We start from the raw sequence: 14,568 nt of genomic DNA on the forward strand, positions 1-14,568 counted from the left end.
TGGGGGGGGTTAGTATTATTATTGCTTGTTACTATGTTATATATTTTTGTGCTTTTAGATCATAAACCGCCCTGTAATCCTTGGATATTGGGCGGTATAGAAATGTATTGTCGACATCCATCTGTCTCAAGAGACAGTGGAGTGTGCCTCCGAGGGTGAAGTCTCATTCTCACCGATGTGGTCCGAAGGAAAGCGGAACAATAGGCTTGGCACCAGCTTGGCTGCTGGAATTGCCAGAAGGAGGCGTACAAGGTGCCATCCAACCGCCTTAGGGACTCCACTCTGGATTTGCGTAGGGTTTGCTGCTTAGATTTTTCTTCTCCCAAAGAAGCAGCGGAGGTTTAGGGTCAGAGTTTTCCTTCTCCTTGGATTCCCAGGTGGACGAGCCCCATCTCCCCCTCACTTCGCTCTACAGCATGTGCAGAAACCACCTTCTTGACCATGAGACCCGCCATTGGTCTCATCCGCTCAATCCACCAGAGCCACTTGCAGGGGAAGTCCCTAACTCCCCGAGGGTTTTGAGACCTGGTTTAGCCACCCAGCCAAAGCCGCTTTCCAGAGTGTGGCTGATGTCACATGCTGACAGCTTCTAGGAGCCACAGGTGACAGCCGAGTGGCAGAGGGGGGACCACAAAGTGGGCAAACTACCTCTGCAGGTGCCCCACACCAGAGGTCCCACACCTTCCATAAACACGCCACAGAAATGCAATAACTAGCTCAATAAATAAATGCTATAAAATGAAATAAACCTACAGAAAAACTTAAAACAGCGGAATCCCTTCCCCTCACAGACACGAAACCTATCCCTCCCTTGCCTCCTGCTCCAGACGCAGCCCTGAAACCGTGGGCCTGCTCCTCTTTGGCGGGAGCCTCCGAGGCCTAGCGCTGCAGAGCGACGCCTCGCCCGCCCCGCGCCCACCAGGGCCGCGCTTGGGCCGGCAGAGAGGCGTGGCTTGGCCGGGGCCCAGCCTCTCCCCCGGCGCTAACTTGGCGGGTTCATCCAGGCCTTGCTCATCCGACGTGACAGCGGCGATGGCTGAGGGGGAGACCCTGGTCTCTCTCCCTCTCTCTGGGAGCCCCACGTTACCAAGCGCCATTAAACTTCCACACCGGACAGATTTCCCACCCTTTTTTTAAGCGTCTTTTTAAAATTTTATCCTTATTATTATTATTATTGTCGTCGTTATTCTTATTATTAAATATTTTTTAGGGGGAGGGGGGAAGAGAGAGAGAGAATAACAGGACTTCTGCCTTTCCCCCTTCTTCCCTCCCCTTCTGGCTCTTCTTCTTCTCTCTCCTCGAGCCAGGCTGCCCTTTGACTCCCATGTGCCGAGAAGGACTTTGGTGAGCTTGGCCCGCCGGCTGCGCTCAAGAGTTTGGGGTAAGCGCCGCGGGGCAGAGGGGGAGAAGGAGGGCGCGCGGGGGTGCGGGAGACCGGGGCGGGGAAGGGAAGGGACCTGCTCAGCGCCGCAGCCTCCCCTGCAGCGAAGGCCGCTCCGAAGTGCAGCCTGGCCTGGCCACCTCCTTGAGGACTAGCAACGTGGACTTCTTCCCTCTGCTGCTGCAAATGGAAGGGGGGAGTGCTGTCCCGCTTTGCGGGGCGCAAATATGTACTCAGCCGCTTATAATAAGGGGCTCCGTTGCGGCCGTGGTGTGTGTGTGGCAGCTGTGGGAGCGCACGCTCTGCTGCTGGAAGCTCCTGCGCCGCGCCTGCTTTGGGGTTAGGAGATGCGCTCGGGTCGCCTCCAAGGCAGGCGCGGTTCAGCCTTCTCCCGTAGCTCATGGGGGTGGGCGGGTAAGGGAAGAAGATTTGATTTCTATCCTTTTCCTGTTTGATTGCTTAAAGCTGTTCTTTGTTTTGTTTGCAAGCGCTAAAGCGCTTTAGATTTGTGTGTGTGTGTGTGTTTTGCACTGACAGTCGTGTAGCCTCGCTTCATTAACCACTACTGTAGATAAGACAGGTGCTTGCTTTGCTGTGTCTTATTTGATTAAGAAATCGTACATGACTAAATGAACACCCCACCGATAACATTGACATTTTTGTAACACTGCAGTCTCAGAAACAATTCCTATAGTTAGAAGGCAGTGTGTGTGTGTTTATCTGTCACACACATATATTAGCAGGCGGCGGGTTGCATAGCAGTAGTGATGCTTTGGTCCAAAGTTGTGTAATTTGCTTCCCCTTGGTGTGATAATGATAACCTCGGGAATATCGAGTTTTTTTCCTGCTTTGCCTTGCTTAAAAGTATATACCGAACGAAACGCAACATGTGAGAAGAGTTTTCCAGGGTCATCAGTGATTCACCCCGTTTCCCTTCTTTGCCCTCCCCTTCTTGTTTTTTTCGCTGTAGAAATTTGTAAGATTTCGAAGTGTAAGTTCCTCGAGGCAGGGAGCTGCGTATTGTCCTTCTATTGTTCTGTGCCTGGACACTACTACTAGTAGTAAATTAATTTATTGAATTTAAGGGCGGGAGAGACAATGTACACCATAAATTTTAAATTCAAGTCTGGCATGGAATTCTGATTTTTAACTGCGACTTACCGTTTCCTTTAAAATGTGCACTTTTTATTTAGTGGACGTGCTGAATGCTCTTCAGGATGGCGTGCTGTTTATCAGTGCAAGGGCAGACGATAAAACGTTCCCGTTACTTTAAGGTGTTGCCCGTAGTACTCGCGCCGAGGGCTCAGTCCTGCTCCACATGAATTCGGAAATAAGTCAATAGAATTGTCCACCCGGAAATAAGTCGTATGAATATGTACGAAACAGGAGTCTACCCTCTGCAGGATGAACTCAGATTAAGCCCCGCTAATTAATTTGCTTCGCTTATTTGCGACTAGCTGGCAGAGGATAAGATGCCACGGAAAGAGACTTCCTAAGGTCAGAGATACCCGAGCAGACTCGAAGCCCAAACAGGGTAGTGGATCTTCGGATCGTGTGAAAGGTAGACCGGAGGATGAGGAGCGAGGCTTGTCCTGTTGCTCCGAGTTTGCAAGAAAAGGGCACCGTAGAGGTAAATCGTGGCACCGTGGTTCAGAGTTTTTGCTGGTTCACCGGCTTCGCTGCAATCCTGGACCCACTTACTTCGGGATAAGTACCACGGAACGCAGCAGGTCTTTCTTCTGAGCACACAAATATAGGATTGCGTGGACAGTTCAGCAGATCGGGCAGGGGAAATCGAGTTGCTTTGCACTTTTATACACGGGTGTAAAATAGCAGGGAATATTCCGAGATCACACAGGACTAGGAGTTAATTTTCCTCCAGAATCCTATCGTCTGCCTGATCGCACCCCCCACCCCAAACCAGTTTTATGTGTCATCCCAAAATTATTGCTAAAATGCAGTGGGAAAGTCTATAATCGACCTTTTAACCACCGGGAGGCGTTTGAAGTATCGCTAGGAAACGAACTTGCAATTAGATTGCAATTAACAATTAGAATTTAGAAGCCTTGTTCACCTGAACCGAAGTTGCAAACCAAACGTGCACCCCATCGGCGCTCAGTGTAATGTAGGGAAACGTGAGAACGTCTTGGAACCGTGCGTGTTTGTGGGAACAGGAACCACGTTCTCAGGGGCACCCGAGAAATGCCAGGAATTCAACTAGTCGTGAGGTCTCGGTTCCTCGGGAGGTAAGTCCTTAATTCCTGGCGTGCCTTTCGGGACAATACTCCGCACATTTTACTAAGTGAAAAAGCCCCAGTAAAAGAATCTGTCGGGCTTATTTCAGAGTATCCAAAAGTTGAGGTTATTAGGCTGGTGTCATGAGCTCCGTTGGATGCAGCACATCCTCCCTCTAACCAAACAATCAGAGCACCGCGAGATGCTGATGCCAAGGTGCAAAATCATTCCGTGCGATCCTAAACGCATCTACCTGGCAGCAAGTTCCACGGAAGCGGTGGCCGTTCTTGCAAAGGAGCCTGTTTGGGATTGTCTCCTCGAGCCCCTTGACTCCGTGGGACTTACTTTGAAGTACTGTACTGTAAATATGTGTGGATCCGCCTGCGCGTGACTTGCGCGTTTCCTTTCCCAGCATAAGTTAAATTGCCGGCTCCCACTTCCCCCGGTGTCATGAATACTGCTTGGTGCGGAATATTTGTGAAATCCGATTTTCTAATTCCGGATTAAGATAGGACGAGTTTGTGCACTTTTAAGGCGTTGGTTGGAGGGAGCCAGGGAATCGATGTTTTCAATCGTCTCTCCAGCACTTGACCCTAAATACAACAAGATGAATAACGTTTTGACTATTAACAATCTGACTCTTAACTAACCCGAATCCACCGCCCACTTTAAAATAATATAATTTAAGATGATTTGGTTTGGCGGAGTCAGTAAAATCGAATCGGTTTAGATTGGTTTAAATTTCACTTTGGCAGGACTTCAGAGGAGGTTGCTCCTGTGACTTTGAACCACAATCTAAATATATTTAAATATTTCCGACCTCGGGACAGACACGCGTCTTTCTCCTCCCGAAGCTAAGCCCCTGAAAGTGTTGGTGGCAGTTCTCACCAGGAGCTCATGAGAACAAACAGGCTGAATTCTAGAAAGGAGTGGGTCATCCACCATCTCTAACTTCATAGAGACTCTTGATACTGTTACAAGAAGATGCACACGGAGGAGGTCTAATTAGCCGCTTGTGTCCGGTGGTCTTTCTCCTATAAGCTCTGAGATTTCCATTGCACCAGAACTGGAGAATCTGTGGTCCTCCAGATATAGATGGACTACAAATCCCATTACCCCTGGCCACCATGCTGGCTTGGGCGAGGAAGTCCAAAAGCATCTGCAGAGTCACATATTTTCCCCATCTCTATATAGAATTCGTTTTGAATTGAAGCCAGCCTCTACCAAAAGAACCACTTTGTTCCTTCCTTCCGAGGAGGAGGAATCCGCTAGATTTGCTGGAGGGGATCTGAGAGAGGATGCTGAAGAATATTTAGTCAGATTGCGCCTGTTTTTATTCTGATCCTGCTTTCTGGACGTTATAGAGAGGGAATAATGACTGAACAAGTGTCATAGAACCGATACAGATTGTGCCACTGGCATGAATGCTGCAATCCTAACCCCGTTTACATGGGAGTAAGCCCCGCAGAATTCAATAGTGCTTACTTCTAAGTAGACATGCTTAGGATTGTGCTGTTAAACATTAGTATGAAGTATACCTTCAAGCTCATTTCAGAGCTCAAAACAATAATTTAATGTATTTGGAGAGAAACCCCGATTTGACTAAATGCCTTTAAACATTTAAAAGAATAATATATACATTGTTGTAGATTTCTTCCAAAGAAAGTACAGTATACATGTACATGTACATGTTTGATACATGTAAAATTAATAAAGCTTTGATTGTCTAATTGATTCCTAAAGTGAAGCTTTAATTGCAGGGGTTTTTTAAGTTCCCCAATTAAATATTAGGGATTATAATAAGCAAAGACGAAGTACTCCTGGAGCGCAGTTTGTTCTGAGCCAGCTTCCTCTTCTCTATGACAAATGCTATGATAAAGAAACTCAATAATGGCTTTTCTTTCCCGTTTATGTATTTTGAATGAGATTGATATGATTTCTCTTTTAACAATAATAAATAGTTGAAGCAGTGTTCTGCTGAAATTAATACAAATACACCTTTCAAACCAGGATTACCTGCAGAACTGATCGGCCTGGAACTTTGTTTATGTTTTTTTTTTTTAATTTTGCTTCTGATTCGCTCTTTAGTGAGGAATATTTTAAAATCCCCTATTTCCAGAGTCATGAAAAAAGAAAATATTTAAAACATCCCTCTTAAAAACATTCTCGTTTAGGCAAGCTTATCCAGATGCTTAGAAATCCTGATGTGCATTTTAATATGTTTTAGCATTTTAACTCTTTGTATGTTTCAAAGTATTGTATTTTTTAAAAATATTATTTTATCTTTTTTTAAAATGCTTTGAGGATTTATTTATTTTTTACAATCAGACGGTGTATAAATTTTATGAAATAGATAAATTAACAACAAGTGGTAGCTTTTGCTCATCAATTTATGAGCTTTCTTGTAGCTATTCCTCTCAGGATCTTCAACCCTCAATGGCATTCTGCAATACATAAATGTATTTCCAGTTGACAATTCAAGCTGCTCTGACTACTGTCAAGAGTCAGCTACAATATAACCCCTCCAGGTGTGATGTCCACATAGGCTTTCCCCTGTTTAAACCTGACCATTTTGTGATTATGGTTCAGCTGAAACAGAAGCAGAGGAGTGCCAGCAATTCACCAATGTTTTGGATCACACTGGAGGGCACCAGGTTGACAAGTCTGGAAGTTAAGCTTGGATGTTTTGCGCACTAACACCTTTCCACAAGGAAAGCATTTCGGCTAGCTGCAGTCAGAGCAGGAGATCTGAGCAGTTAGCAGGCGATCCCCGTGTACTGATTCCACATGTGTGTGTTTTTACAGTGCGCGCGCACGCGCGCGCACACACACACACACACACAGACTATTGGAGTAGGAAGACAAGGCTCAAATCCTTGCTCACTCAGAGAACTCATTTGCGCACCACAGCTATCTCTCAGTTCAGCTTACTTCACAAGACTGTGGAAAAGATAATTGGCTAACATTGTGGACCCTGCTCTGTGCTCACAGAAGGAAGGATAAGGTTCAAATGTGATAGATAGATAGATAAATATACATTTAAAAAAGCTGAAGCTAGTCAGTGGTTTCCTAGCATATAGAATAACAAAGAAATGTGAGTGGGCTCATCGTATCTATGTGTAGGTTTTGTGTCATTATTTATATGCTGTTGTGTGAGCAGCTTAAGCAAAGGAGGGTCCTCCATTGTCCCTTTGCTGCTGCAGGTTCTTGCCAACCAATGGCAGCTCCCATTAGCTCTGACCAGCACTGGGCAGTGGCGTAGCGTGGGTTGTCAGCACCCGGGGCAAGGCAAGTAATTTGTGCCCCCTAACCCGTGGATTTGCGCCCCCTAACCCATGGATTTGCGCCCCCTAACCCTAACCCCCAGATGTTGCGCCCGGTACGGCCGGCCCCCCCTGCACCCCCACGCTACGCCACTGGCACTGGGTCCCCCAGCACTCGGGACTGACTTTGGTGGGGCAACAGGGAAGCAGGAATGTCTACTGCTGGAAATTGGAACTGAAAGCAAAGGAAGTGTTTTCCATGTCAAGAGAAGAGCAGCCTTTATATCTGAGACATCTGTGATATAACTCATGCACAGAGGGAATGAAGTGGGCATCATCTAAAGATTGACAGACATATTGTGCTGATCACCATTTTTGCTGCAATAGTAATCCTGTATACTGATAATGAGCTCATTTAGCTCATGCAGCCAAAACTACACAAGAGGATTGGAGGTACACGAAAGTTTGCAGAACTACAAAACAACAACAACAACAACAACCCACTAGCCAACTTAAAAGAAATCTGCAGTGAGGGAAGGGAACCCCCCCCCCAAAAAAAAACCCAGCTAAATAAGGATGCAACACTTTCAGTGCCAATGGAAAGCTGGCTGACTGTTGGGGTGGGAAACAGAAATATAGGGCTGGTGGAATTGAGTATTCTGGAAAGGGGCATACAGCTTACAGCTGGTTGGCTGGAACATTGAAAACTCTATACAGAGGTTTTCAACCTTTTTGAGTTCACAGCCCCCTTGACCAACTACATTCTTTCTGTGGCACCCCTGTGGGGCTCAGGAGCCCAGTTATGTCACCCCTTGCCTGCAGAGCTGGCAGCCCCTCACCCCTTTTCAAACACCCTCCCTTGTGATGTGTTCCCTCAGCCTCCTCTCCCCTCTCCTTGAGAGTCCTCTGGGCAGCCGCTGCTGCCACCCCTGGTCTCAGAGCTGCCCCCCATGTCTGAAATACAGGTGCCTGCTCACTCTGCCCCTGGGACTTGTCTGTCCATTCCCAACAGCAAGGGCTGGTGGACTGGCTGGCTAGGCTCCATTGCCTGCCTGCTTGCTTGCTTACTCCGAGGCTGCCTCAGCTCCTGGCAACCAGCACCCCCTGACCAGCCCCAGAGGAACCATTTGCCTGGAGAGCATGGAGCCAGGGCTGCTGCAACAAACCAGCTGTGCAAGCCTTTGGGAGGCAGAGATGCAAGAGGGCATCAGAGGAGGGAGGGAAGGAAAGAGGGACAGAGGGCAGTGTTGCCCACAGCACCCCTGACCACCATTCAAGGCACCCCAGTGGTTGAAAACCACTGCACTACACAGCAACCTTTTATTGCAGGCCCTTCTTGAAACAAATTGTTGAGTTGCGTACAGAATCTACTGTTAGCGGAACATGATTCTGAGTATAGCCCACAATTAGCTCATGTGTTCCAGGGCCTAATCGGGAGGCCTGAAGGGCTCATGTGCAAGTTCAAAGATGTAATTCTGTGAAGAGCTCCAGCCTTAGTTCCCAAAAGACTTCCATCTAGACATACAGCTGACCACATGGTAAAAATGTTTCTGGAATGTACTACTGAGTACAAGTGTGTTGGGGGAGATGCACTCAAGCTAAAATACTTTTATACTGAGAATTGTGCTGTTAAGATCCAGGCCCATATTAGTTACTGTGTACTGTACATAGGACTCGGCTGTACAGCTGCAAATATAACGTTTTAAGTGCACTATACAAATGTGACACTAGATGGCGAAGGTGAGCTAATTGCAAATTCTATATATATATTTAAACGTGTGTGTTTTTTTGCAAAGCATTTTTACAGAGTTATTTTTATATGTGAAGGTTCGGCTGTAGTGATTTCCAACTACCACCCACCTCCTGAGCTACTATGAGTGATAATTTGCCCTTTGTTATATGTTTACCTACTTTCTGTGCTATGGTCCCTTTGTAATTGAAAGCTACAAATCATGAATTTATTGTTTTTCAACCTAATATCCTAGATTATATGTTTTTTCACCACTCTTACTGATGATAATAATGCATTATTGTGAAAAGACTGCCTTGCACAGAAATGCCTGAGTGTGGTTTGAGGGGGGATTGCTTACCAGTTTCTCAGGGATTTTTTTATTTTTATTTTTGGTAATAATGCTGCCATAATGTTCTTATTGTAGGTTAGAGAGCTGAAACAATGGGTGACTGGAACTTTCTGGGGAGACTATTAGAGAATGCGCAAGAGCACTCCACAGTTATTGGCAAAGTTTGGCTGACGGTACTGTTTATCTTCAGGATTTTGGTGCTGGGGGCGGCTGCTGAGGAGGTCTGGGGAGATGAACAATCAGATTTTACATGCAACACCCAGCAACCTGGTTGTGAGAACGTCTGCTATGACGAAGCCTTCCCCATCTCCCACATCCGCTTCTGGGTGCTGCAGATCATCTTTGTCTCCACCCCGACCCTCATCTACCTGGGTCACGTGCTCCACATTGTGCGCATGGAGGAAAAGAAAAAAGAGAAGGAAGAAGAGATTAGGAAAACCGGAAACGACAGGGAAGCAAGCCGCCTCCTGCAAGGATCAAAAGCGGAAGTTGGCAGCGGCGGCGAGAACAGCAGCGGCAGCAACGACAAGCAGCCGCCAAAGCAGAAAGAGGAGAAACTACCTGTCCGCGATGAGCATGGCAGGATTCGCATGGCAGGTGCCCTGTTGCGCACCTATGTTTTCAACATTATCTTCAAAACTCTCTTTGAAATAGCCTTTATCTTGGGCCAGTACTTCCTTTACGGTTTTGAGTTGAAGCCACTCTACCGTTGCGGCCGCTGGCCCTGCCCGAACATTGTAGATTGTTTCATTTCGCGGCCCACGGAGAAGACCATCTTCATCATCTTCATGCTGGCGGTGGCCTGCCTCTCTCTGCTACTCAACATGTTTGAGATGTACCACTTGGGATGGAAAAAATTCAAGCAGGGCATGACCAGTAGACGCAGCCATGCAGCACCCACCTTCACCCCCATCACGCCTGCCTCAGAAGTGGAGGACTCCAAACCTGCCTCCCACGCAGCCTTGCCGGTACCTGCAGCACCACCAACTGCAACCTCCATCACCATGCCTGAAACTCGTACCATCACCCCGCTAGTTTATCAGCAAGCTGGGTTGCCACACTACGCGGACGTTACCTCCAGGCCCCAGCCGGCCTCTGTTGCAACCTCTCTGACTGGCTACCCAGGGGGTCCTTTGGCCGGCGAGGACAGGCACAAAGCCCTCAGGCACACAGCAGTCTCCACCCCAGTCGCAACCACGTCGTCTATCCCTTCACCTTCACCCGTCAACAACTCCTACTTCAGTAGCCAAGCGCTGGCTGATGAGCACAACTGGGCCAATTTGGCCGTCGAGCAGCAGAGGAAACTCGCAGGCTCCAGCTCAGCTGCCTCCTCCACCCCCAGTAGCCTCCGACAACCTCGCCCGGAGCAAGGGGAGCCCAGAGAGCACCCGCCGCCTCCACCTTCTCTGTCGCCTGTGGCTGCCGCCAACAGCAGCAGCCTGAGTACCAGCCTGAGTGGGGGAAGTGGCAGCAAGTGGGATGGAGAGGGGGAAGAGGAAGGGTCCTCGATGTTGGCTGCCTGCACCTTGGTGGAGATGCACGACCCACCGCTGCTCATAGACACGCGTCGCTTGAGCAGGGCTAGTAAATCCAGCAGCAGCAGAGCCAGGTCTGATGACTTGACCGTGTAACTGGATCCCGGGAGGAATAAGAAGACGAAGGTAGCAAAGTGTAAAGGGGAACTATTTTGGGGGGTTGGGAGGCTTAACCCCAGGGCAAGGGGATAGGGGAGGCCAAGATCCCAAACTTTGAAGCTTGCAGTTCTTGCACTCTGTGGGTTGTAGTGGTGGTGAGGGCGGGGGGCGGGACAAACACCAATGTTTTCTAATAGGTTGGGGGTGGTGAAAGCGCAGCCCACCGGCCAAGGGACCAATAGCAGCCAGATCACGTGAGAGGAAAAGAGGCCTTTGTAGATTATAGGTGCTAGCAGCAAATGAGAACGTGCTGTTGTAATCACATATCCCAACAAGCAATGCTTAGTCCTTGTTGTCATCTGTCATCTCATTCTGCCCCTCATCCCAGTTACAGTTCCTTTCACAGGCTCACATTTAGTTCTAGTAAGAGGGTTTCTTCTTCCCGTTCACCTCACTTCCATAAACCTGAAGCTCACCAAAGCCAGTCCAAGCCATTTTGCTGCCTGAGGCAGAGGACAAGATGGTGCCCATCTCCCACTCTACATACAGAAGTTGACTAGACTAGCAGTTGAATCTTACTAAAATTGTGCCAATGGGATAGCATCCTCCCCAACATCTTAGGGCAGCAAACTAGTTTAAGGGATGCAGGAAAGACTGTGTGGCACACACATCTCTGACCTCCAATAGAAGGCCCTGCTGCTCCTCAGCATCAGCCACCTGAGGCTGTTGCCTCACTCTGCATAATGATAGGGTCAGCCCTGAAGGTAACTGCAGATCATCTTTCCCCTTCATGGTCAAAGAGCCACAATTAAAACAAAAGCAGGTTTAGGTGTCTTCAGTTAATTTAAGGCAGCTTTCTGCTCTTCACAAATTGTCAGTTTCTAATGGGTCTGTACTGACCCCCTGCTGTAGACTGAAGTGTTCATTTTTTTCATTTTTTCCATTCTTTTCTTTTTGGCTCTTAATCTGTGAGGAAGTGTCAAGCTTGAAATTCTACACAAGTGTTTCCAAACCATGAAGACACATTTTAAATTATGTATTTTTAAACCTTTGGTTACCTTTCTTGAAATTACTTCTGAAACTATAAATGCAAGAACAAGAACGTAAAGCACACACATCTTAAGATATGGCACACTTTGGCTTTTAACCCAGAAAAGCAAAGAAACCGTTCCAGTATTTTATGCTTATTGTGAACAAAATTATAGGATGAACTAGGACTGTGCATTTTAGGTGGCTAATTATTTTTTAACTAGTTGGGGGAAATAGTGAGGGCACAACTGAGCTAAAAAAGAGGCATTAACACTTGATTTCAGTGGAGTGAGTAAAATAAGCAGCAGATTACAATCTCAACCTAAAAAGAGATTTTTTTGGGGGGGGGGTCTGCTGTTGTAAAATGTATTTGGCAAAAGTAATAAACAGTGAAATTGAAAGACTAAAACTACAGTGCACACCTGAAGATTTTAAAAATAACCTATGTATTTCAAATTAATGTGGCAGTGCACTTAGCTCTTTAGTTTTATCTTTATTGTGTCTTTGTATTGACTCTGGTCATCTTCACAAATGGGAATTGGCTTCTGTTTGATTTCCAGCATTAAAAAAATGTCCAAAATGAAAAATTAGGCCCTGTACCACAGAAAGTTGATTGTGCTTAAGTACCTTTGAAATCCATTGGTCTTGTTATTTGCAACTAGCCTCATCGATCTCAACAGGACCTAAGCGCAACTGACTTTTTCTGGATCAAAGCCTAATATACAGTGTAAAACTGCTTTATCTGGTATTTCTTAAGCACATGTTTGCTTTTCTCATATATTTAAATCACATTTAACCACTTTATTGTCTAGAAATGTTGATGTCTATTTGACTAAGCGGCAACTTGTCTTCCACTATCTGAATCTATTTATTCCAGACTAAAGATGTCCTTTTTTGAAGACATAAAGTGAAGTGCACTGTGCTATAAATTAACAGTGCAATGTGGCACACGCTTGTTCAGAAGTAAGCCTCACTGGGTTCAATGAGGCTAATTTCCAAGTAAGCCAATATACCATTGCAACCTAAATCAGAGAAAGATTTAAAGCCGGTGGGTTGTATCCAACAGTGGGGGGGGGGGGAGGGGGAGGAGTTCTGATCATGTGGTATTTCCCCTTCCACTCCTTTCTCTGCCTGTCCCCAAAACTGCTCTGGGGGATTCTTCTGGAGGGTCTGCAGGGGAGAGGAGGGGGGGTGATCTTTTGCAGACTTGGAAATCTGCTGTGCTAGTGGAACGGCAGCATTGGATACGGCCCGGAATGTCTGGATCAGACCAAAAGTTTATCTAGTCTAGCATGCTGTTTCCCAAAGCAACCAATCAGATTCTCACTCCTGGTTGGTACACAATCAAATTGCGTTCCCTGATGCCTCTGAATGTGGATGTACTCCTATAGCCATCATGACTAATAGCCATTGAGAGGTCCATTCTGCGTGGATTTGTCTAATCCCCTTTTAAAGGCATCTAAGCAGTGCCTTAATATATCATGATAGATGACATTCTGCTCTCGGGGTTGCATATGCAGTGTTGCTGACGCCAGCATTAAGTCAACAGGCTTCTCTAAGCAGAAATGAGAACAGAATTGTACTCAGTTTGCCTCTTCTTTTCTTTTTATACTATATTGTCTGAAATGAAACACAAAACGAATTGCCAAGGTAGCACCATATATCTTATTTCAATAAATAAATGAAAAGGGGGAAAGATAGTTGCTTCAATGTTCTTTGTACACACTGTACGCATGTATCTCAAGGAATAGAGTGATTTTTACAAAGTTAGTCTGGTTTTCTATTTAATGAGTGCTGTTCCTGATCTAGGAAGGCACCCAGGAAAGGAGTAAATTAACAGCTTGGAATGGAATTTGACTCACAATTTCCTAGGCTCCCTGATAATTCCCTGTGCTGCCCACATTCCAAGCAATGTTAAAGGTATCTGCAAAATAATAATAATGATAATAATAATAATCAAGAAAACTTATTATAGCATCATTTATTTATTGCTTTGGCCACATGGGCCAAGCCTTACTTAAAATATTGCTTTGTATGCCAAACTTTTTAATATACTATGTCCTATGCATTCCAACTCAAAAGTAAGACCCACTGAGTTCAATATGACTTTCTCCCAGGGGAGTGTTGTAGGACTGCAAACTAGGCCTTGTTCTAAATTCACTAAAACAAATCCCATCTCTCTTGGAAGGATATAGAGAAATGCTTTGGCATCAGATACCAATATTTCTTACTTTTTACTGAGATAACATCTACATAGGCCATAGAGTATTAGCACAAGTAAGAACCAAAAGCAGAATAGGAGCAAGGGTTCAGTTCATGAATACCAAGAAAACACCTCAATTAATATATTTCAACCAACTTAGAAAGCAATTAGTTCAAGAAACATCTGCTGGGGAAAACAACATATCCTGTTGTAAATATGTTCACTTACCTTGGTTTTTTGTCATTAAAACAAAACAGAGAGTATGGTGACAATTAACTCTTGTAGCTTTTTTTGGGGGGGGGCTCAATATTGGAAGAGGTTTCTCAAAGTAGTATGTATATAAGGGTGTTTTCACATGTGACTTTTAAGAAGCTGAGTGTTCCAATTAATCATATGCTCATATGTTGTTTTGAAACGGTCTCTCTCTAGCTTTTTAAATCCCACTGACAAGTACATCATTCATAAGCAGCATACCAGAAGCACAGGCCACGATCCTGCACAGATTTTCTTTTCCTTAAACTGTATCAACTTCAATGGAACTTAAATTATTTTATATATAATTGCTGGAACAGGGCTTGGGAAACCTCTGTCGCTCCAGATGTTTTTGGACTCCCCCAGCCAATAGGGCCAATAACTGGGAATGGTGGTTGTTGGAGTCAAACAACATCTGCAGAGCCACAGGTTCCCTAGCCATGGTCTAAAAATTGTGTTATTCCGCTACCGAGCTTTGTAGACCTTCCTG

The 14,568-nt window shown here is 45.9% G+C and overlaps 1 protein-coding gene across 2 annotated transcripts; it reads left to right on the plus strand.

Moving 5' to 3' along the window:
- The first annotated feature begins 970 nt into the window (after positions 1 to 970).
- GJA3 (gap junction protein alpha 3) lies at positions 971 to 13,305 on the plus strand. Of its 2 annotated transcripts, none has more exons than XM_083736871.1 (2): positions 971 to 1,381; positions 9,036 to 13,305. In XM_083736871.1, exon 2 carries the CDS (start codon positions 9,053 to 9,055, stop codon positions 10,589 to 10,591), a length of 1,539 nt encoding a protein of 512 aa, XP_083592997.1. In that variant the 5' UTR covers positions 971 to 1,381; positions 9,036 to 9,052; the 3' UTR covers positions 10,592 to 13,305. The 2 variants fall into 2 exon arrangements, with proteins under 2 accessions (XP_083592997.1, XP_083592998.1); XM_083736872.1 differs by lacking the exon at positions 971 to 1,381 and adding an exon at positions 8,285 to 8,417.
- Positions 13,306 to 14,568: the final 1,263 nt, after the last annotated feature.

The sequence above is a fragment of the Podarcis gaigeae genome (assembly GCF_964106915.1).
Source record: "Podarcis gaigeae genome assembly, chromosome: 4".
NCBI lineage: Eukaryota > Metazoa > Chordata > Lepidosauria > Squamata > Lacertidae > Podarcis > Podarcis gaigeae.